This window comes from Misgurnus anguillicaudatus, chromosome 9 (genome assembly GCF_027580225.2).
Source record: "Misgurnus anguillicaudatus chromosome 9, ASM2758022v2, whole genome shotgun sequence".
NCBI classification, from domain to species: Eukaryota; Metazoa; Chordata; class Actinopteri; order Cypriniformes; family Cobitidae; genus Misgurnus; species Misgurnus anguillicaudatus.
This window is the reverse complement of record NC_073345.2, coordinates 27969814-27993154: the sequence shown is the minus strand read 5'-3', so window position 1 is coordinate 27993154 and position 23341 is coordinate 27969814. Positions and strand designations below refer to the sequence as shown.

General features: G+C 36.2%; 1 protein-coding gene across 5 annotated transcripts in view; it reads right to left on the bottom strand.

Moving 5' to 3' along the window:
- celf4 (CUGBP, Elav-like family member 4) overlaps positions 1-23341 on the bottom strand; it is a 128063-nt gene that overhangs the window by 4596 nt on the left and 100126 nt on the right. The window contains exons 4-13 of one of the 5 annotated variants that reach the window (XM_055179728.2): positions 19818-19943; positions 19588-19667; positions 19356-19496; positions 19024-19162; positions 18658-18810; positions 16862-16972; positions 13503-13565; positions 13252-13332; positions 10450-10533; positions 6088-6285 (exon numbers count right to left, since the gene is read on the bottom strand). In XM_055179728.2, the coding sequence (XP_055035703.1) occupies positions 6158-6285; positions 10450-10533; positions 13252-13332; positions 13503-13565; positions 16862-16972; positions 18658-18810; positions 19024-19162; positions 19356-19496; positions 19588-19667; positions 19818-19943 (1106 nt within the window). In that variant the 3' untranslated portion in view covers positions 6088-6157. Of the gene's footprint in view, positions 1-6087; positions 6286-10389; positions 10534-13251; positions 13333-13502; positions 13566-16861; positions 16973-18657; positions 18811-19023; positions 19163-19355; positions 19497-19587; positions 19668-19817; positions 19947-23341 lie in introns of all 5 variants that reach the window. The other 4 variants (XM_055179727.2, XM_055179726.2, XM_055179724.2 and 1 more) reach the window with 4 other exon arrangements.

Sequence of the window (23341 nt, the reverse complement as noted above, 5' to 3'; positions counted from 1 at the left end):
AAATACTAAGTAAGAAAGTCATTTTACTGCAGTGTGGGTCCCGACCCACAGTTTGAAAAACCCTAATTTACATGACAGAAGCGTTTTAAGAGGCTTTAAATGCAAATTTTTGAAAAGTGTGTTTTCAGTGTGCATGTTTTTGTAAACGATACTCTTAAAGGGACACTCCACTTTTTTTCAAAAAAATTCTCTTTTTCCAGCTCCCCTAGAGCTAAATATTTTATTTTTATCATTCAGCCGATTTCCGGGTCTGGTGCTACCACTTTTAGCATAGCTTAGCACAATCTATTGAATCTGATTAGACCATTTAGCATTGCGCTCAAAAATAACAAAAGAGTTTCGATATTTATCCTATTAAAACTTAACTCTTCTGTAGTTACATTATGTACTTAGACCACAGAAAATTAAAAGGAGGCGCAATGATATTACGCAGCAGCTGAAAATAGTCCCCTTAGTATCTTTCAATAGCAGGGGACTATTTTCGGGCACTGTGTAATATCATTGTGCCTCCTGCAACCATGTTATGTCTGCAAAGTCCTTGATTATTACGGAAGAATGAGAGTATAGTTCTTAGCCATCTGCCTAGAAAATCACAACTTTTAATTTTCCGTCAGTCTTAGTACATGATGTAACTACAGAAGAGTCCAGTTTTAAATAGAGAAAATATCGAAAATATTTAGTTATTTTTTAGCGTGATGCTAATGGTCTAATCCGATTCAATGGATTGTGCTAAGCTATGCTAAAAGTGGTATTGCCAGACCCGGAGATCAGCTGAATGGATTCCAAGGGAAGCTGGATAATGAGCATATTTTCAAAAAAAGCGGATTGTCCCTTTAATGTTTCGGTGTAAACCACAAAAAATTTAAACCTGTGACGTCATGCGCACATGTATTATGTGTTCATACATCATTGCATTGCCAACTACAAGCCTGACATGCATAATACAGCATTTTAAAAGGACAATACATAGGATTTACCACTATCTAGTGGTGAAATTGTATTATGCATTCAAACGAACAGTGCTCTCTAGCGCCTCGCTTTTCCAAATGCGTGTTGCAACTATGGTAGCCGTTATGTAATCACTGATCTCCCTGTCCGTTTCAGCTGGCTCACGAGCTCTGAATAAAAACGCATTGGTAGGCTAGTGCTTTTTGTCCCTCTCTGCTATTATAGTTTATCAATACGGTGGAACGACATGGAAGCCTCCTTGGACTTACCCGTTCAATGTGTGTAAAAAGAAGAAATTCTAAGCTTACAAAGAAAAGTCAGATCACTGGCAGAGGTCATTTGACACCAACGAGGGCATGAATAAAGACATTGATTTTGATTAATAAAACACTTAAAACCCTACTTACTGTCCCTTTAAGTGATTTTTGTGGATCTGAGTGAGTGTGGATTGTTTTGACAACACTGGCGTCTGTACGCAAAACTTATTAAAAAGGCAAAGGAAAACTTTTACATTTTTAAATGTTGTGCAAACCATACCCTTAAATTAAAGAAATACTGTAGCCAACCAAAAAATAATTATTTGTTCGGATAAACACAAAGGCAGATATTTTCGTTTAGTAAATTGAGGAATGACAGAATAAAAATTTTTGGGTGAACTATCCCTGTTAAATTAATTTAAGATAATTGTTCTTATAGTAAGCATAGATTTTGCGAAAAGTAAAAAAACAAGATATATTTAGAATTTTTTTGATTCAGTGTGGCCGGACAAGGTTTAATGTATCAAGGATAGTTGCTGGCAGGGGGTGAGGGGTTTATGTGTGCAGGAGGCGTGCTGTGCTGTCTATTGCAGCTAACAGAGGCGTGGATGGCTCACTAGCTATGTAAGTAGGTAATAACTTGGCCCAGTAAAAGGCATCAGCAGGGTAAATTAATGACACAGCATTGATTTTCCATCTTCATTTAGATGAGGGCATGTGAGACGGGAGAGATATGAGATAAATGTTCACCATGGAAACGACTAATCTCTCCCCCTCTTCCACAGCCCTGCCCCAGAGAGCAGATCTCTTGAGAAAAGAAAGATGCCTTGTTTAATATCATATGCTGTTATATTGCCGGATTAAAGTCAATATGAAATGGCATTCCCAATTTAACTTCCCTAACGTGACTTTTTTGTGTAAAAGACAATGGCCAAGGGAAAAATAGTTTGATTTTATCCATGATCCAAAAATGGCTACATCATACAAGAATGCCAAACGTGAATTTGAGTCAATTAGGATGGACTATCCCCCTCATCCAAAAACACCACAACACCCATTTCTGTGAATGTACTGTATGTGGCTTTGAGACACGTCGGTATGATCCCAGACATTAACTTGACGTTCAGTCTTCATGTCTTGGTCAGAAAGTCAAATTAATTTCTGAGATCATACTGACGTATCCCAAAGCTTCTTTTTCAAATCTCATTACTCACTATTACTGACATAACAATACATTCACATTACCCTGCATTAAATTACTGCGTTCACTTAGGGTAAAATTTCAGAAAGACTGCATTATCCACAACAGCAGCCCGAAGGCCTGCATGACATCAACCGAAAAGCAAAGTTGTTTCACAGGCGGAGCACAATATTACATTTTGATGAAACATTATGGAGACAAATTGTTTTTGAAGAACATGAATAAGTTTAACTACAAGATTGTGTATTAGGAACGAAAACAAGATGAATTTTGATGTCATGCTGACTGTAGGTTTTGAAACAGACTTCAGCAAATCTGACCCTGCCTGTGAAAACCCAGCTAAAGTCATTTTTCTACATAAAACCGTCCTACATAATGTAAAGCACATCCTGTCAAAATATAACCTTGACATCTTCAAAATGGCCTGAGTAAGGTAATGTCAAAGATCGAAAACAATGTAAAATTAAACTTTGATGCTCCAAATCTCATAAACTGCAGACTCTACACCGCAAAAAAATATTTTCAAGAAAAAAAAAAATCTTAGTATTTTTGTCTTGTTTTCAGTAAAAATATCTAAAAATTCTTAAATTAAGATGTTTTTTCTTGATGAGCAAACTGACCCAAGAAAGTAAGTAGTTTTTAGACCAAAAATATCACATTTACGGGATTTTGTGCATAAAAATCTTGAAAATTTTACCCCATTGGCAGATTTTTTTGCTTGTTTTATGCACAAAATCACTTAAATTTGATATTTTTGGCAAAAAACTATAGACTAATTTTCTTGGGTCGTTTTGCTCATCAAGAAAAGCATCTTAATTAATTTTTTTTTTTTAGATATTTTTACTGAAAACAAGACAAAAATACTAAGAATTATCCATTCATTCATTATTCATTAAAAATCATTTTTTGCAGTGTAGTATTTTTGTTTTGTTTTTTCAACAGAAATATCTAAAAATTCTTAAATTAAGATGTTTTTCTTGATGAGGGAAACGACCTAAGAAAATAAGTGGTTTTAAGACAACAAATATGCAATTTATTGAATATGTGCTTAAAACAAGCAAAAATATCTGCCAATGAGGTGTTAAAAAAATCGTGAAATTAGTTAATTTTTTCTTTAACACTTAAAATACTCTCACCCCATTGGCAGATATTTTTGCTTGTTTTAAGCACAAATTCACTTAAATTGTATATTTTTTTTGTATAAAAACTAGACTTTTTTTTCTTGAGTAATTTTGCTCATCAAGAAAATGCATCTCGATTTAAGAATTTTTAGATATTTCTACTGAAAACAAGACAAAAATACTAAGTAAGAAAGTCATTTTTTGCAGTGTATGCACATGGCGCCCCATACATACTTCCGGTAAAATCTCAGGGGGGTAACGCTTTTCCGGTCTGTATTAAGTCATAGCAAATTTGCTTTACCAGTGGTATTCTTTTGGGAATTAGCAAGTAATATTGATTAGTAAAATACATTTATTTTATAACATAATATAATAAACATGCCACAGTGCTATAATACAAAACGTAATTAGTTATGAAAGCTTATTCAGGGATTCTCAGGGATTTTACTCTGTTTCACACTCACGGATTTACAGTAGAGATATTTTCGGGTCCAAAAAAATTTAGTCAACCCAAAAATACCTAATTCACTTTTTACCCGAACCAGACGTGCATACATTTTTATTTTTTAAGAAAAACCCGACCCGAGACAACCCCAAGAAAATTGATGCACACGCACATAGTTATGGTCTTCTCGTGTCCGTTCGGCAAAAACGCATTCATTTTAAATTACCCGAGGCAACTGCACTGGAAAAAATTATTTTCAAGAAAAGTTTTTAAGTATTTTTGTCTTGCTTTCAGTAAAAAAAAATTAAATTCTTAAATTATAATGATTTTTCTTGATGAGCTAAACGACCCAAGAAAATTAAGTCTAGTTTTAGACCAAAAATATCAAATTTAAAGGAACAGTATGTAAGAAATTTATATCAATTAATTATAAAATGGCCCTGATATGTCACTAGACATTAAGAAATCATGTTCATTTCAAATACTTATATCGCTGACAACAGTGGTCTGGCCAGGATATTGTCATTTAAAAAGTGGAGTTGCAGCTCTCAACTGATGTTTATGTTGTCATTTTGTCTATTGGCCACCAGTTGCGTGATTGCAGTACCAGTTTTAGCCACAAGTTTTGTGATTGCAGTACCAGTTTTGGCCACAATCCTACATACTGTTCCTTTAAGTGATTTTGTGCATAAAACAAGCAAAAAATCTAACAAATTGAGTGTTTAAGAAAATATTTTTTGCTTACCCCATTGGCAGATTTGTTTGGCTTGTTTTATGCACAAAATCACTTAAATTTGATATTTTCGGTCTAAAAGCTAAACTTATTTTCTTGGGTCGTTTTGCTCATCAAGAAAAATGTAAGATTTTTTAAAATGTTTTCCTTGAAAATCATTTTTTGCAGTGTAATAATATACCTGTGTCTTTAGACCCGATCAGGGTGGAAATTGGAATTCAGGTTTTTGGTTCTAAGTGGACCCGTGAAGACCTCTAATTTACAGTACTACACATAAGGATTTTAACTTCAGGAGCACACATGTGATCGAGCCAGCGGATTGGATATAACACATGGAATTAATGAATTTCTCTATTCATAGAGATTGCAATGCTACTGTAAATAAAAATGTCGATATGTAACATCACATAGTTCTGTACATATTTGTTTATATGTGCACTTTACTTTTTTGGATGTGTTTTTAATAAAACTGCGTACCACTGGCTTAACTTTTAAACTACTAGTGCGCATAAATTTCAAAGAACAACTGTGCAATGACAATAAAGGTGTTATATTTGTTAAATATAGTATTATGTTAGTTTGTAATATAAATAACTGATACAGTAACATTCAGGTAAAATACAAAAATTATTATAGCTTGTCAACCATTGCCTTTATAATGACATTACAGTATGTTACGTTAAAATTCATTGTATTGCAAAGCAAAAGTGTTATTGTTTCAGTAGTACCTCTTAACTATCAGATTTTTCTTTATATCATGTTTTACTCTCGTATACTCTCTTGTACATAAATATGCATGTGATACTATATAAAATGTGGGTCACAGCTGTCAGTTGTGTCTTGCTTTAAAATTTTGTGGCTTCTCAGACTTCATTATAATTCTGAAACATGTCGTCCTCACAATGATCTCTGCTGTCATCTCTGATCGTTACTGGAAACGGAGAAAAATCAAGCGTTCCCTACATAACAACGGGAGGTAAGCGAAAACGCTTTCAAGATGTATTAATAAAACATTGAGGCCTGCTTTTACAGACAAAGCTTAGCAAAAACCAGGACTAGGCCTTAGTTAAATTAGGATGTTTAAGCATCTTTTATAAAACATGCCTTAGAAAAAGACGTTACTGTTGTGTATCTCGAGACAAAGCAATGCCACTGGCATATTTTAATCATTTGTCTTAGTCTAGGACTAGCATTAAGGCTTGTCTGTAAAGTTTAAATAGGACCTGTCACTGCTAAAATTTAAGGTGGATTATTGTAATGTTAATGTACAGTAATGTGAAAACTTCTTCATGTGCATCACCAGATGGTTTCGTTATATATTATTTCGTATAGCATGTGTCGCTTGATTTGTTGTATCAGTATGTGTCGACGTGACCTCTGACCTGTTATTCCCTGTGCGCAGCGGCGGCCTTCACCCCCAGGGTCAGGGGTGGCTGGGGCAAGGGGGCGGGGCTAATATGGGCGGTTGGCATCCTTTGGCCTTTTGAGCTGCACTTTGAGTCTCTTCATGCCGATCTGAAAGCCGTTCATGGACTGGATGGCGGCCTGGGCGCTGCCCGGGTTATCAAAGCTCACAAAGCCTGAGAACAAAGGACGAGAAGATGAGCACCAGATGGATGAGAGAGAGAACCACATGAAATGAGATGGACAGATGGATGGAGGAAAGGCAGAAATGAAGGATAGAAGAGAAATAGGTTACAGTGCAGGAAGGTTAAAATGGGAAAGAATGACAAAGGGATGAAATGAATGGACAGAAGAGCATTATAACGTTTATTATTATGTCACAGTTTCAGCAGATACATGTTTAACATCCAACATATATGCACAAAGTCAATCCATACTGTACAATACAACAGCATACGTGTGATACACCATCATCAAGAATCAGAAGCACAGAGAACATGCAGATCTAAATACACAATATCCAGTCACTCCGAGGCTTAGAGAGAGGCAGTTAGCCAAACGTCCCTTTTCAGCAACATGCAACATCACAAAATAACGCAACGGATTGCCTTGGTAGCGTTTGGCTACCGGCTTGATCTCTGAAAACCCTCTACTTGTAAAATACTTGTAAGATGGGTAAAAAGCTAATGGGATTTCTGTATATTGGCACATCATCGGACTTAAAGAGATAGTTCACCCCAAAATAAAATAACTCTCAAGTTGTTCCAAACCTGCATGAATTTCTTTGTTCTGCATATCAGTTTAGTTTTTTTGAAAATGTTCACAACCAAAAAGATCTGGGGCACCATTAACTTCAATAGTATTATTTTTTCCTATTCAAGTTAATGGTGCCCCAGATTGTTACAAACATTCTTCAAAATATCTTCATTTATATTCAGCAGAACAAAGAAATGTATACAAGTTATATAAATTATGACAGAATTTTGGGTAAACTATCCCTTTAACTTGCCTACTAAATACAATTAAAGGGACACTCCACTTTTTTGAAAACTAATTTCCAGCTCCCCTAGAGTTAAACATTTGTTTTTTACAGTTTTGGAATCCATTCCGCCGATCTCCGGGTCCGGCGCTACCACCCCCAGCACAGCTCAGCACAATCCACCGAACCTGACAAGAGTACCAGCATCACGCTAAAAACAACCAAAGAGTTTCGACATTTTTCCTAACCATATCTGCCTAGAAAATCGCAACTTTTAATTTTCTGTCGGTCTTAGTACACGATGTAACTACAGGAGAGTTAAGTTTTAAATAGGAAAAATATCGAAACTCTTTGGTTATTTTTGAGCGCTATGCCAATGGTCCAATCAGATTCAATGGACTGTGCCAAGCCATGCCAAAAGTGATAGCGCCAGACCCGGAGATCAGCTGAATGGATTCGAAAACTGTAAAAATCAACTGTTTAACTCTAGGGGAGCGAAAAATTATTATATTTTCCAAAAAAGTGGAGTGTCCCTTTAACTGTTTGGCATAGTAATGCGCTATAAAATATATATTTTATATATATATATATATATTTATTGTATTGTATTGTAAGTTTGTACTGCAGCTACTAAATTTATTAACAGGAACTTTCATAAGTTGCAACTGGCATTGAACCAAAAGTATGAATGTACTGTACTATGTGATTATAATAAAACGCAGTTATGAACCGGCTATCAGAGTTTCATTTTCTTTTAAATTCTGTACATTTTGAAGATGATTGGTTATTAGTTGGCAATGCAGTCTCGGAAATGTAATTGCCGGTTTCGACTGTAGATAATTCCGTTCTATCCTTTCACCAAAGAAACGACTTGATATTACATTATCAATATCAATAAAAGCATTTTGGCATACAATGAACAAACTTCTGCTGACTTGACAGCACAATTCTGCCAGTTAGCACTCCGACACTAATTTTTCCCCCCATTTTCTCATTCTCTTCATCTTGAGGTGGTGCGATAATTTCAGCCAGCTCAGCATTTCACATCATCACGTCTAATTCTTTGGAGCTCCCCGTGCTAACAGCGGAGGTTTATATATAGTGCAAATCGAATACCGCTGTTTGTTCATGCATGCGATGCCTCTGATAAGTCAAGGAGCCACTGTAGCTTAAGATAGCACTAATTAAAATACAGAGGTTTACGTTTACTGCAAACGGGATATACAAACACGCTTCTGCAGTCCCACTACAGCCTAATGTCCTCCACTGACGACACTGCAAAAAATCACTCGCAATCAGTATTTTTGTCTGGTCTTTCAGTAAAACTATCTGAACCTCCTTAAAGCAAAGTAGATTCACTTAGAAAAACATTTAGTTTTTAATGTAAAAGCTTTTTCTTAAACCACTGTTTTGTTCTAAATTAAAATAGTTCACCTGAAAATGAAAATTGCGAAGTTATTCCGAATCCGTACACTCTAAAAAATGCTGGGTACAGTTTTGGGCCAAAAAGGGACGAATCCAACCCATTGGGTTGTAATTTAACCTCTGCTGGGTTGCTTCAACCAGGGTTGCCAGGTTTTCACAGCAAAACCCACCTACACTGCAAAAAATGATTTTCAAGAAAATCATTGTCTCGTTTTCAGTAAAAATATCCAAAAATTCCCCAATTAAGATGCTTTTTCTTGATGAGCAAAACGACCCAAGAAAATAAGTCTAGTTTTAAGACCAAAAATATCAAATTTAAGTGATTTTGTGCATAAAACAAGCAAAAAAAATCCGGCAATGGAGTAAGCAAAAAAATCTTCAACATTTTTCTTAGACACTAAATTCAAGAAAAATTAGCTTACCCCATTAGCAGATTTTTTTTGCTTGTTTTATGCATAAAATCACTCAAATTTGATATTTTTGGTCTAAAAGCTAGACTTATTTTCTTGAGAAAAGAAAAATTAATTTAAGAATTTTTTGATATTTTTACTGAAAACAAGACAAAAATACTAAGAACATTTTTTCTTGCCCAATTTGCAAGGTTCATCTGCTACAATTCACATTTCCAGGGCTAAATAATAAGTCTAGTTTTTAGACCAACAATATCAAATTTAAGTGATTTTGTGCATAAAACAAGCAAAAAAATCCGCCAATGGGGTAAGCAAGTTTTTCCTGAATTTTCTTAAATTAAATGTTTAAGAAAAATGTTCACAATTTTTTTGGTCTATTATTAAAAATTAGACCAAAAATACTAATTTTTTTCTTAAAAATCTTTCTTTGCAGTGCTGGGGTCACTTCCAAAACAGCCCGCAGCAACATAATGGACTTGGCAACCCTGGCTTCAACCCAAAATATTTTATTTTAACCCATTGTTGGGTCAAATTTAATCATGTTTTGGTTTAATTTAATCCAACCGCTGAGTTTGTCCCTTTTTGACTCAATGCTGGGTTATTTTTAAGGTGCAGTGTGTAAATTTTAGCGGTGAGCAATTGGTTGCAAATTGCAAACCAACGGCGTAGTCCACTGCTCACCCCTCGGTTTCGAAACACATAGAGAAGCTACGGTAGCTGCCACCGGACAAACATGTCATCGTCGGAGACAACTTAGTAAAAAAGTTTGTCCGTTAAGGGCTTCTGTATAAAAATGGCGGAACAAAATGGCGACTTCCATGTAAGGGGAACCCCAGTGTATGTAGATTAAAAGGTCTCGTTCTAAGGTAATAAACACATAACGGTTCATTATGAAAGGTCTTTATACACCCCTGATAATATAGTTTTGTATATTATTTTGCATTTATGTCAAGACATCCTTCTAAAAATTACACACTGCACCTTTAAGTGTGATTTGCATTATGATTTCCAACACAAAAGAGGGAATTTGTGAAGAATGTGACATTGCTGTTTTTATTTTATAATGAAATTGAATGGGAACTGAAGATGTCAACATTCTTCCCAACGTCTAATTTTGTGCTTCACAGAATAAATTGTGTTTCGTGGCACTTGAGGCACTTGATGACCACTATAAAAAAATTGTTTTGGTTCCTTAACTAGTTCCCCCTTAAGAACTAATGCGTTTTTCATCTCAAGTACATTCTGTTTTATGTTTAAAAAAATGTTTGATAGATGTTTAATGGAAAAAAAGACGAAAATACAAATAATAATTATTTTTGCAATGCGAGGACATCATACTATGCTAGACCTCTATTGTTTTGTCTTATTTGGAAAGCTTCGCTGTGGTAGAGAAATGAGGTAAAAATGTTAATAGTGTGAGTAGGAATGAGAGTAATCTTCACATGTGTCTTATCATTTTTACCCACCAAAGCATTTACTTTGGTTTGTCGCCCGATCCACAAACACTTTGGAGGAGATGACATTACCGAAAGGCAGGAACATCTGCATCAGCTCGCCGTCCCCAAACTCCTGAGGCAGGTGATAAATAAACAGGTTACAGCCCTCCGGCCCTGGAGACAGAGAAACAAGGGGACAAAGACAAGGAGGATTGTGGGATATGAAGGATTAGAGAGGCAGTTAGACAAGAAAGTAAGAGAAAGAAAAAAAACGTAAATAAGTAGATGAAAATGAGGGGAGTACAGTGAGAAGAGGACACAGATGGTGAAATTAGACTTGGCTTGAAAGAGAAACACAGAACAACTTCCTATTTGCATTCCAGTTAAAAAGAACAGGGGTCTCATTTATAAACTGTGCGTACACACAAAACGGGGCTGGAAATGTGCATATGCCAGTTCCCACACAAAGGTTGTGATCTATTAAAAAAAAAAAAACTTAATGGGAGAATGGGCTTGCAGGGCGGGGTCTGAGGATGATTCATGTACTCGCACACTTGCAGGTGATCTGTGATTTATAAAGGGAACATTGCTTTGTTTTATAAGTCCTATTTCTTGGCGTATGCTATTATTGGCTTTTGTGTGTACGTAGACTTTTGGTAATCCTAAACACAGTTTTATGAATGAGGCCCCTGAACTTAACTGCAATTAGAAAACCATATCTATACTTAAACTTGTGTGAATTATGGATGAGAAACTGCAGATTTAAACAAATTATGTCATACTTTACGACATCTGAAGTTTGATCAACTAGGGCTAGGTAATAAATCCTAAAACTATGTGACTTTTATTTTTAAATAATGTTTTCTTTGTTTCACCCCATCAACCACTGGAGGGAGACGAGACACAGATAACCATGTGTTCTTTAGATTTCATAATTTTACTGTTTTGTTCCACATGAAAAATACTAAAAATTCTTAAAATTAAGATGCTTTTTCTTGAGCAAAATGACCCAAGAAAATAAGTCTAGTTTTAAGACAAAAAATATCAATTTTAAGTGATTTTGTGCATAAAACAAGCAAAAAAATCTGTCAATGGGGTAAGCAAATTTTTCTTGAATTTAGTGTTTAAGAAAAATGTTCAAGATTTTTTTGCTTACCCCATTGGCAGATTTTTTGCTTGTTTTGTGCACAAAATGACTTAAATTTGATATATTTGGTCTAAAAACTAGACTTATTTTCTAGGTCATTTTGCTCATCAAGAAAAAGCATCTTAATTTAAGAATTTTTAGATGTTTTTACTGAAAACAAGACAAAAATACTAAGATTTGTTTTTTTTTTTGAAAATAATTTTTGCAGTGAGCGTATACACTGTAAAACAACTCTTTGTTGCACTTATATGTTTAAGTTAAATCAACTTGAATTTACAATTAATTTAAACTTTCCTGACTAGTAAGGAGTTGCTATAAATTATAAAAAATAAAGTTGAATTAGCTTAAGTTATTTTGAACTTTATTTTTTATAATTTATAGCAACTTATTACTAGTCAAGAAAGTTGAAATTAATTGTATATTCAAGTTGATTGAATTTAAGTGAAACTTTTTTAAATTGTATAAACAACATCTGTATCATTCTTTTCACTCACTTTAACTTTAGCTTTAACACTCACTTTAACATTCATTTATAAAAATTAATTTAGAGTGAAACACTTAACTCTTTCCCTGCCATTGACGAGTTATCTCGTAAATTAAAAGAAAACATTTGCATAAAAAAGTGCTCCTGAAATTTTTTTTATGTTAATCTGCAAAACCGTGATTATCCACTTACCAAATTTATAAAAACACTGACGCCAAAACGTTATTTACTAATTTTAAACTCTGTGTATGTTTTGATAATCGTTCTGAATCTGATCCAAATTCCTACACAAAAATGCTATTATTTCAGCTTTTTGCTAAAAAAATTATTTTAAAGAAAAATATCCATATCTAAGAGTTTATAAGCAGAGAAAAAATATAGATAGGATGAAACGTTTTTCCCCATTTAGTTTGTTTCAGCTTTTTGCTAAAAATTATTTTAAAGAAAAATATCCATATTTAAGAGTTTATAAGCAGAGAAAAAATATAAATAGGATGAAACGTTTTTCCCCATGTAGTTAGTTAGTTTGTTTGTTTGTTTATTGTTTGTTTGAAAGCAGAGGGTTTGTTCTTTCATTTGATATATTTGTATGTTTATATATTTTTAGAAAAAAAAATTCCTGAAAGGCATTTTGTGAAACTTTTGTGAAAATCACAAAAAATACTGGCGGGCAACTTTTAATAAAAATGCTGGCGAGGAATGAGTTAATAATAATGCAATGTCTTGTGTGTTAAAACAAAAAATGTGACGCTTATCAGTGTATAAACGTATAAACAACCCACACCTGACCGATGTTTTCAACTAACCCGCCCGCAACTCGGACCGCAAAAAAAATTAAAAATAGATATTGTACCCGACCCGCTCCCTGGCCCGCATTTTTTAAAAGTAGTAATTGTTTAAAATAGTTAATTGGCATCTTTATTTTAAACGACCCGACCGACCGTGACCCGAATATCATTAAAAATATTTTTGGATGACCCGTAACCGTGGGTAATCGTTTTGGATCAACCTGCGCATCACTGCTAATACAACTTCTTCAGTAAAACAATGTTTGTTTGAAATGTAATTGTAACCGTAAACTTAATTCTTGAGGGACGAATCATTGATCGTCACTGGCAATCGACAGCAAACCACAGGGAAGCAGTCAATACACATTAGGGTTTAAAAAAGCATGGGGTATTCCTCTAGTAACCCAAAACACTGTACATATTCAATGAACCTGTCTTGGAGCATGTGGCGTGTCTCTTGATGTCAGACTCACCTTCTCTCTGTTGCTGTGGAATTATGGGAGGTGGCTGGGGAAAAGCCTGGCTGATCTGTCCGTATGCGGCGGGGAAGGCTGCTGAGACACACACACACATGCCAACGTGTCACAAAACAGATGCGCAACTCCGATTCCATCGCACAGGTTTTCATTAACTTAACACCCTTAACATTTATTTATGTAGACACGGCACATTCAGATACAGGAAAACCACAAACGGCCGATCGGCCTCACGTTGAGTGACAGACCTGCATACTGTTGGACTCCTGCATAGGCCTGCTGAAGGGGATCAGCTGCAGTGGGACTCTGAGCTGCAGAAAGAGAGAGAGAGAGAGAGACATAACAGACGAGAGTGTTAGCGACACAACGGGGGTCATTGAGTTTGTTCGAGTGTATTCGGGAGCTTACCTCACAATCCCTCCCCCTCCCATCATCCCTCCATACAGTCCACCTTAAACAATTAAGCCGTGGGGCTCTAGCAAGGCCCTGCCAAGCTTTTCCCCGCTGCCCGAGTGTTGGAAAGGCAGCCAGAGAGCGCATGGAGAACAATATAGACCCACACCTTTACATAGCACATCAATCAGCTAAGAGCTTTCACGGTAATAAAACCAATTCTGCCTCAGTCTGCTAAGATGCTGTATTTACTTTTTATCCGAACACCAATACTCAAACGTACGGCTCGGTAAGTTAACGGTAAAACACTGTCACGGTAAAGGTTTCAGCACCCGATCTCTGGATTGTTTGGGACTTACTTGATGGATGGCTAATGTCACAGCGAAAGCAGTTAAAGTAAAAGTTTGCCCAAAAATACAATATCGGTCATCATTTACTCACCCTTATGGCGTTTCAAAACAACAAAAATAGAGAAATATGATACACTTTATTATATTTCTATAAGCAAAACTCTCAGTATAGCTGGAGCTAAAATCACCAACTTTAGCCTCCTGGCACAAAGGTCAAAGCCATTATGCTGCACTGCACACTGCAAAAAATGATTTTCAAGAAAAAAATTCTTAGTATCTTTGTCTTGTTTAAGTAAAAATATCTAAAAATTCTTAAATTAAGATGCTTTTTCTTGATGAGCAAAACACCCCAAGAAAATAAGTTTAGATTTTAGACCAAAAATATCAAATTTAAGTGATTTTTTTGCATAAAACAAGCAAAAAAAAAAAAAATCTGCCAATGGGGTAAGCAAAAAATCTTGAACATTTTTCTTAAACACTAAATTCAAGAAAAATTCAAGAAAAAGTTACTTACCCCATTAGCAGATTTTTTGCTTGTTTTATGCACAAAATCACTTAAATTTAATGTTTTTCATCTAAGTTTTGCTCATTTTTTGCTCATCAAGAAAAAGCATCTTAATTTAAGAATTTTTCGATATTTTTACTGAAAACAAGACAAAAATACTAAGAAAATGTTTTCTTGAAAATCATTTAATGACTTTCTTACTTCTTACTATTTTTGTCTTGTTTTCAGTAGAAATATCTAAAAATTCTTAAATTAAGATGCTTTTTTTGATGAGCAAAATGACCTAAGAAAACAAGTCTAGTTTATAGACAAAAAATATACAATTTAAGTGGATTTTGCTAAAAACTAGACTTATTTTCTTAGGTAATTTTGTTCATAAAAAAAATACATCTTGATTTAAAGGACAAGTTCGGTATTTTACACTTAAAGCCCTGTTTTCAGATTGTTTATGATGAATTTTATGAGAATTTTTGGGTGTTTGTGTTTCAGCTCCTACCGTTACAATGCGTTTAATGGTGCACTGGAACAATCCTTTCTAAAATGCATTAAACTTTCGTTTACAAAGACGTGAAACTTATCGAGTGGTCAGGGGTGTTCAATGATAGCTTGAGTAATACAAGCTATGATCAAAAGTATAGCTTGTATTAAATATAGAGCATTAATGCAGTTTTAAATAAATTGAATGGCAACCCTTAAGTTTGACAACCCCTGCTTTACCATCAGGTTTTTCGGAAATCTTTTAAAAAAAACGCAGCATTTCTGTCCAATCCATATATATTTTTATGTTACTTTAACTTAAATTATGATGAAATTGTTAAGAAACGTAACTTTTTAAGTTATGTCAACTTTTCACAGCCAAAGCTTAAAAAAGTAGGTTGAAAAGACTTGCAAAATCATGATGCATTTTTTTTACACATATAGTGTAAAAAATGTATTACACATATATAAATTTTGTTTACTCATATAGTGACAGTTCGTGCTGAATTAGATAAGTTCACATATCGCGTCTTTTGCGCGCTCAAGTTGGTTATTTCAAATATAAGCGTGTGGCATGAATGCTCATAACGGAAGCGACGCCCAGACGGTGTGACGTCTATTTTTTCACACTGTATCGATTTAAAAACATCTCAACTTTTCAGAAAGGTCATGTGACAAGAACCAACCAATCAGCTTCCTCACCTTTTCCGTTACTTTGAAACCTCAGCAGAAAAATAGAGGAGTAGCTCATAATTGCGGTCCAACAACAGACGCCTCAGGAGCGCAACTGCCCGAGCGCTTTGGAAAGAAGGAAAAAGCAGTGCACCTAGCGTTTTCCACACGTTTTAGGTGCGACATATGAAAGGCCCCATAATTTATACATAATCTGAAAGATGAACAAATAAGCTTTCCACTGATGTATAGTTTGTTAGGATAGGACAATATTTGACCAAGATAAAACTATTTGAAAATCTGGAATCTGAAGGAAAAAAATCGAAATATTGAGAAAATCGCTTTTAAATTTGTCCAAATGAAGTCTTTAGCAACACAAACTACTACTGATAAATACATATTTTTTATATGTTTACAGTAGTAATTTTACAAAATATCTTCATAGAACATGATCTTAAGGTTTGACCTGTGATAAGTTGACATAACACAAAAATGCAGCTTATTTACAGTGTAATGATTTTTGGGAAAAAAAGTAATTTTAACTAGGGCTGTCAAAAGATTAATCGCGATTAATCGCATACAAAATAAAGTTTGTGTTTGCATAATATATTTGCATGTGTATTGTGTGTAATTACTATGTTTAAGAAATTTAACACAAACTTTTATGTTGTATGCGATTAATCACGATGAATCTTTTGAGAGCACATGCATTTTTTGCTCTTGCTATAAATATACCCAAGCTACTTATGGTTAGATTTGTGGTCTAGGGTCACATATGCATTTAACTCGTTTGTCTTTGAAAGAAAGAAAAATCTTATAGAACGACAAAAGGGTTAGTAAACAATATATCATAGTGGTTAAAGATCTGGGCTGGTAATTGTAACATTGCGTGATTAAACTCTGGACTATCACCAATGTGCTTTTGCTCCGGATAAACAATGCAAAGCTACTTCAGAAAAGCTGTCTCTTTAGGATATTAAGACTTATAGTAGGTCACTTCCCTACAGTGCATTAAAATACATGCATACAACTATAGCCACGCTATAACGACAACAGCACAAAGTCTGACAACACCAGACATAAAGTATTAGTTTCCACTGGGCACTCATAAACACACATACAGTACTGTATACAACAAACACATACAGTAACATAACACTGCACGACACTAACAACGCATCTTAATTAAAGATTGAGGGAGGTCGGGTACCTTCTGAAAGCGACGACAGGAAACAGCTTCCCTGCACCCCAAAACAACTCCTCTGTGCCACGCCCAGGCCGCCCTTCTCCGAGTCTTCCCTAAAGACCACCTCCTGTAAAACTGGGATACAGCCGGGAGACAAGCGGTTGCTTTTTTCTGTGATACTGGACATAAAACGACTCAACAACACACACAGACTCGAACGAAACCGCTAATAAATCTCACGACTACAAAAGCTTTTAGATGTTGCTGAAGACAAGCTTGTATTTAATACTAGGCTGTGGTGGACAACACATACTATCATACAGCCACAATTTCTAAACGCAAAGATGTGAGACTGTCTGTGAAATCCAGGCTAAAGTCTCATAATCTAATTATGAGATTAGGAGCATCAAAGTTCGATTTGACCTTAAAGGTATCAAGAAATTAAAGATGTAACTCATAAAAAATCACTTTAGCTGGGTTTTTACAGGCAGGGTCTCTTAAAGGGATAGTTCGGCCAAAAAAGATATTAAAACCCATGATTTACTCACCCCCAAGCTATTTGAGATGCACATGTCCATAATTTTTCAGACATAAACACATTTTCAGTTATTTTAGAAAATGTTTTAGATTTTCAGTTAATCAAATGTAAAGTTACAGGGTCCACTCCTTCAAGTCCAAAAAATTTGTGTCCATTCAGCGTCGCCGTCCCAAATACGGGACACCTAAGTCTGCATTAATATTGTTGATGTAAATTTTAATCTATCACTACAAACTATATATCGTTGGAAAGGTCTAAGCCTCCAGAATAGACATTTCAACAGTGTTTTATAAAATAAATTATGTAGGGAGAGTAATTGATTCATTTATAAAGAGAGTGTGCCTCAAAAAATGTATTTTCTGCTAAATGTCACTGTCCCACCAGCAGAAAGACTACATTTACTTCAATGTTTGCATATGAATTCTTATCTAATCATGACAAACTGTATATTGTTTGAAAGCTCCAAGAGTGTAGATTTAACTCAATAGGGTGGGGTGACGCTTAAAAGGTTAAATAAATCCTAAATAAATCCAAATGACTCCACGATTATAAACAAAGACCTTTTGAGGGTAAACTGCGTCGTTTTGTTGTAGAAATATCCATTCTTAAAACTTTATAAGCGAAAATAACTAGCTTCCAGTAACGCCACCATCTAAGACTCCTCTGTATTCAGGAGAGAGTATCAGCATAGTGTATGCACTTTTCTTAGCGACGTATGACAAATTCGGAGGGCGGGGGCACAGAGCAGCAACACAGAACCCTTCGTAAACTGCATACGCTCTCAATGCGGACCCGACTAAGATGGCGGCGTTACCGGAAGCTAGTTATTTTCGTTATCATCGTGGAGCCATTTGGATTTATTTTATGAAGGATGGATGCCCATTTTTTTGGACTTGAAGGAGTGGACCCTGTAACTTTACATTTGATGAACTTAAAAATGTAAAACATTTTCTAAAATAACTAAAAAAATCATGGACATATGCATCTCGAATAGCTTGGGGGTGAGTAAATCATGGGTTTTAATATCATTTTTGGCCGAACTATCCCTTTAATTGTTTTAATTTACAGATATCAACATTGCCAAAATAGTGCAAATCATTATTCAGAATTACACTTATGGCTGGGTAAAATATGGACAAACCCAAATGTTGGTTTGAATAAAATGTCCATATGTGACCCAACAATGGGCAGAAGCAAGTCTAAGCGTAGAAAGTAAAATTGATCATACTTTTGTTTTGTATTTGTGCATGAAAAGGGTTAATGGGCTTCAATAATGTAATACCTGGATAAGGATGGATTCCATTGGTAAACATGGCCTCTGCTGGAGGTTGGCCATTGGCTTGAGGAGGTGGCAGTCCTGTAAAACCGTTGACACTGATTGGAGATGGAATGCTGGTCACCGTGGGTGCTGTGATGCCAGGGGGCGTACTCCCACCTGAGGGGCGTACCCAGAAAAACGAGAGCGAGGAGACCATTGAGCAGTCTTTCAAACTAAGCAGCTCATTTAAAGTAAAACAAAAAATAATAACAACATCTGCTTGAGCTGACTACATAGGTTTTAAAATATCAAAAACTGAACTACTGTGCCGTACTGTCTATGTAAATGCCATATGTAAGTACATTTGTCTGTATGTGTGTGTAATCTCACCCGATGTTGGGGTCATGGGTGCTCCTGGGAGGCCGTTGATGGTGGCCATGTGCTGCATTTGTGCGGCAGCAAAAGCGGCCATAGGGCTGAGATATCCACCCTGACCTACTGATGCCATCAGTGCGGCTTGCTGCTGGACCTGAGGGAAAACACCCAGCCAATGCACACACATGCACGCACACACATAGGCTACTGTAAATAAATATAACACTGTGTAAAAACAAGACTCTGGAGTCAACAGATTTTCCATTGAACAGCACTGAGACGCTGCAGTTTTTGGGAATAGTGAATAACAGGAGAGAAAGATTAACAGAGAGAGAGAGAGTACTTGCCTGTGCATAGGCACCGTACGCTCCAAACTGCAGGGCCATCGGATTGAAGATGCCCATCTGACCAGCCATCTGCTGCATACGTCGAATAGTCCGTTCCTTATCTGTGTCTGCAAACTTCACCACCAGGCTGGAGGAAGCGCCCTTAAATACACACACACACAGTATGAGGATAGGATGTGCCTTCAATGTGCCAACGATACAAAAGTGCACGATCAGACACGTTGGCACTCACAGGCATGGTTTGGCTGCCGTGTAAAGCACTAATAGCGGCCTGTGCTTCCGCATGAGTGGAGTATTTCACAAACGCACAACCTGTAGTGAGAAACACACTTTAATACACACGTCATCGATGTATGACACGACAAAAATCTGATAATACACTATTTGAAATTATTCTGATCATTATGAAATATCAATTATTAAAACCAGTCACACAGTGCAAATAAAGAAATAAAAAGAAACCTTTGCTATTTCCGTCAGGACCTCTAAGGATGGTGCACTCCTCGATACTGCCAAATGACTCGAAAAGACGTCGCACATCGTCCTCGCACTGCTGTTTGTTTAGCATGCCCACGAACAGCTTTCTGTCTTCTGAAACAAATGAGGTGAAGTCGTAACATACCACATAAAAATAAACAAGTTATCCATCATCACGATTTGCAGCCAATTATTCGATTTTACTAAATATATTAAATGGTAAAACATTCAAACTCCAACAGAAGATCTCCAAACACATTCACATAATCAATCCCACAATGCATCATTTTATGTAATTTTTTTGTAGGCAAACATCGAAAAACACACATCTGTATAATGATATGGGTTTATGAGCGAGATATCTTTGGAGGACCTTACGACTAGTCGATCTCGCCACCTCTGGAGTCCTTGTTTATTGTTTGTGCTTTTATTTATCAGATTATGTAGACATTATTGAATTACCCATCAGCATGAGGAGAACAAAAGGTGTATTGTTTCAGGGTTTTATTAGCCTGTAATTGCACTGTCAATGCTGCATGTTTTAAACGCAAGACAGGGAAGAAAAGAAAAAACAAGCCACACACTTATAGGACGCTGAGGGAATTGGAATAGATATGCAGTGTATAAATATTTAGACACATGTTTACTTAGCTATCTAAATGAGGATATAGGCTATTACAGTTTTTACATAAAGCTTTCATTTTTGAAAAAAGAAAAGAAGAAAAACTAATTCATTTCATTTATGAATTGTTTGACAACCATATCATGACAAATAAACATGTTTAAATGAAAAAATGCATTAGTTTATAGACCTCTAACAAAATGTAATTATATCAGTTGTGTTACCTGTATGTAAATTTCATGGTACAAATATCAATATTTAATCATTCACACATTTTGTACCATGATACTGTACATCTAATTATTATATACAGTACTGTGAAAAAGTATTTTGGCGACCACCACCAGACTTGTTGTTTTAGAAGTTTGAATGTCCATCCATATTTATTTTACAATATTTATTTTTAATAAGATACAAAAAAAAATACAGGAAATATGTACAAAAAAATAAAAATGTCTAAAATGACTAAATGTCTTCTTTAGGCATCGTCTGTGTTTAGTGTGACCTCTCTTGGCACTAATTCTTGCATGGTGCCCTAATGCTGCGTTTACACCAACCGCGGTAGAGGCGAGAAGCGCGAGTGATTTCAATGTTAGGTCAATGTGAAGACGCGTTGACGCGTTTCAGGAGGTCCGCAAAATGCACCAAAAGCACTATTCGCGTGTACCGTGCACAACGCTAAATTTGCGCCTTTCGCGCAAGCTTCACGCTCGAATGAGGCGGAAACGCGTCTTCCGCGCCGCGGCGAATGCCTCTTCAGCGCCGCAGAAGACGCGTTTCCGCCTTATTCACGCGTGAGCTTGCGCGAAAAGCGCAAATTGAGCGTTTTGCGCGGTACGCACGGTACACGCGAATGGTGCTTTTTCTGCATTTTGCGGTTCACGCGAATTTGCGGCTGACTCCCGAGTTAAAAAAATTTGAACTTTGGCGGAATTTCGCGCCGCGCTAACCAATCAGGAGCCTGCTTGCTGCTGTTGTGGCAGCCCCGCCCGGAGTCACTCATTCAACCAACGCTTGATATTTCCGTAAGCAGTCACCCGGAGCTATACGTCACAAGTTCTTATTTCTATAGAGAAGACAGGAATAAAAAGGACCTCGCTTGGAAGAGTGTCAGTGAGGACATCGGGCAACCTGGTAAGTTGTAATACACACTTCACTTTTGAGTCACGTGACGTTTATCGACCATCGTCGTTTATTTTACCCCTATAGTAAGGTTACCAAATACAAACTGGTAACTCTCAATAAATGCACAATCAACATCAGTCATCTTGCAAACAGACAACCGTATAGCACTTGCCCCTCCCACAAGAAGCGGAGTTTCCCTCTGATGCGCGTCAAATGCTTGCTTTTTCCGTGCATCTACTCCGCTCTACACGCGCGACTGCATCCAAATTGTTCAAGCGATTTTGACGCCTGAAACGCGGTTAGTGTAAACGCAGCATAAGACTTTTGCACAGTACTATATATACTAGCTAATACCCTTCATGTACTACACATTTCTGTACAATAATTTTTTTTGAAGTGCCAAAATGATTTTTGTAAGATTTATCCTCTTGGAGAGGCTATTTTAGTTACAGATTAAGTTTTTACTTTTGTGTGTACAGCATACTGTGATTTAAGTGACTAAATGATCTGTTGTTTGATTATGCAAGTGGCTTTACAAAGATTAACTTCCCCATTGTGTTGTGTGGTGAGAGTGTATGTGTAATGTTTGTGTGTGTGTGTGTATGATGGATGATGCAGAAGATATATTAATGAGCACAATTGTGTGTATGTGTGTGCATTCATGTGTTCGTTCACGCCCGTCGCTCACTAACGTTCACTGACAGGGTGTCCTTGCCCGGTCAACAAGACTAATCTCCACTCTGGCCTTTCACAGTGGGGAATGTTTACTGTGGTCCGAAAATCCAGGACGGACACACTCGCACACGCACACACATTCTGGTTTCCATGTTTTGTGGGGACATAGATGTAATGGTTTTTATACTGTACAAAACTAACCCAAACCCTAACGACATCATTCTGTTTGATTTATAAGCTTGTATCTTGGGGACCTCAAAATGTCCCCACAAGGTCTTTTTTTTTTTAAAGATGTACATTAGTGTTACTAACTATGAAAATAATTGTCTGAAGGTTTGTAATCAGACCGATTTGAAAGCCTGTATGCTCATCAATGCTTTATGACATTTACATTTATGCATAGAGACAGAGCGCAGCGCGTCACAACCTGAAAACCACGCCCACCGGGGGGGAAAGCGATCCAACAGTCTCCATTGACTTTGTATTGCAAAAGGCCGCCTCCTTGTCATTTCTGGCTTATAACAAAAAACTGAATAATGCCTAAAAGCTGCTTTGGGACAATATGTACAGCTAACAAGCCAAAGAACACAGAAATAAGTTTTTATAAGCTGTCGAGCCGTAAAACCCAGTCTTTAAGGAGAATAAAGTGGATCGCCGATTACGTTTCCCCTATTGGATGCAGTTTTACTAATAGGAGTACTATGAAAAGTTGCCTGTTTCCATTTCTGTGTCTAAACGCTCGTTTTTTGAAGTCGACAGCTTATAAAAAATTATTTATTTATTTTTTTGGCGTGTTAGATGTACACCTTGTCACACAGCAGCTTTTAGGTATTATTCTGTTTTTAAGTTTAATCTGTAAATAAGTTTTTATAAGCTGTCGACTTCAAAAAACGAGTGTTTAAAGACACAAAAATGGATACAGGCAACTTTTCATAGTAATACTATTAGTAGAACTGCGTCCAATAGGGGGAAACGTAGTCGGCGATCCACTTTATTCTCCTTAAAGGCTGGGTTTTACGGCTCGACAGCTTATAAAAACTTATTTCTGGGTTCTTTGGCTTGTTAGCTGTACATATTGTCACACAGC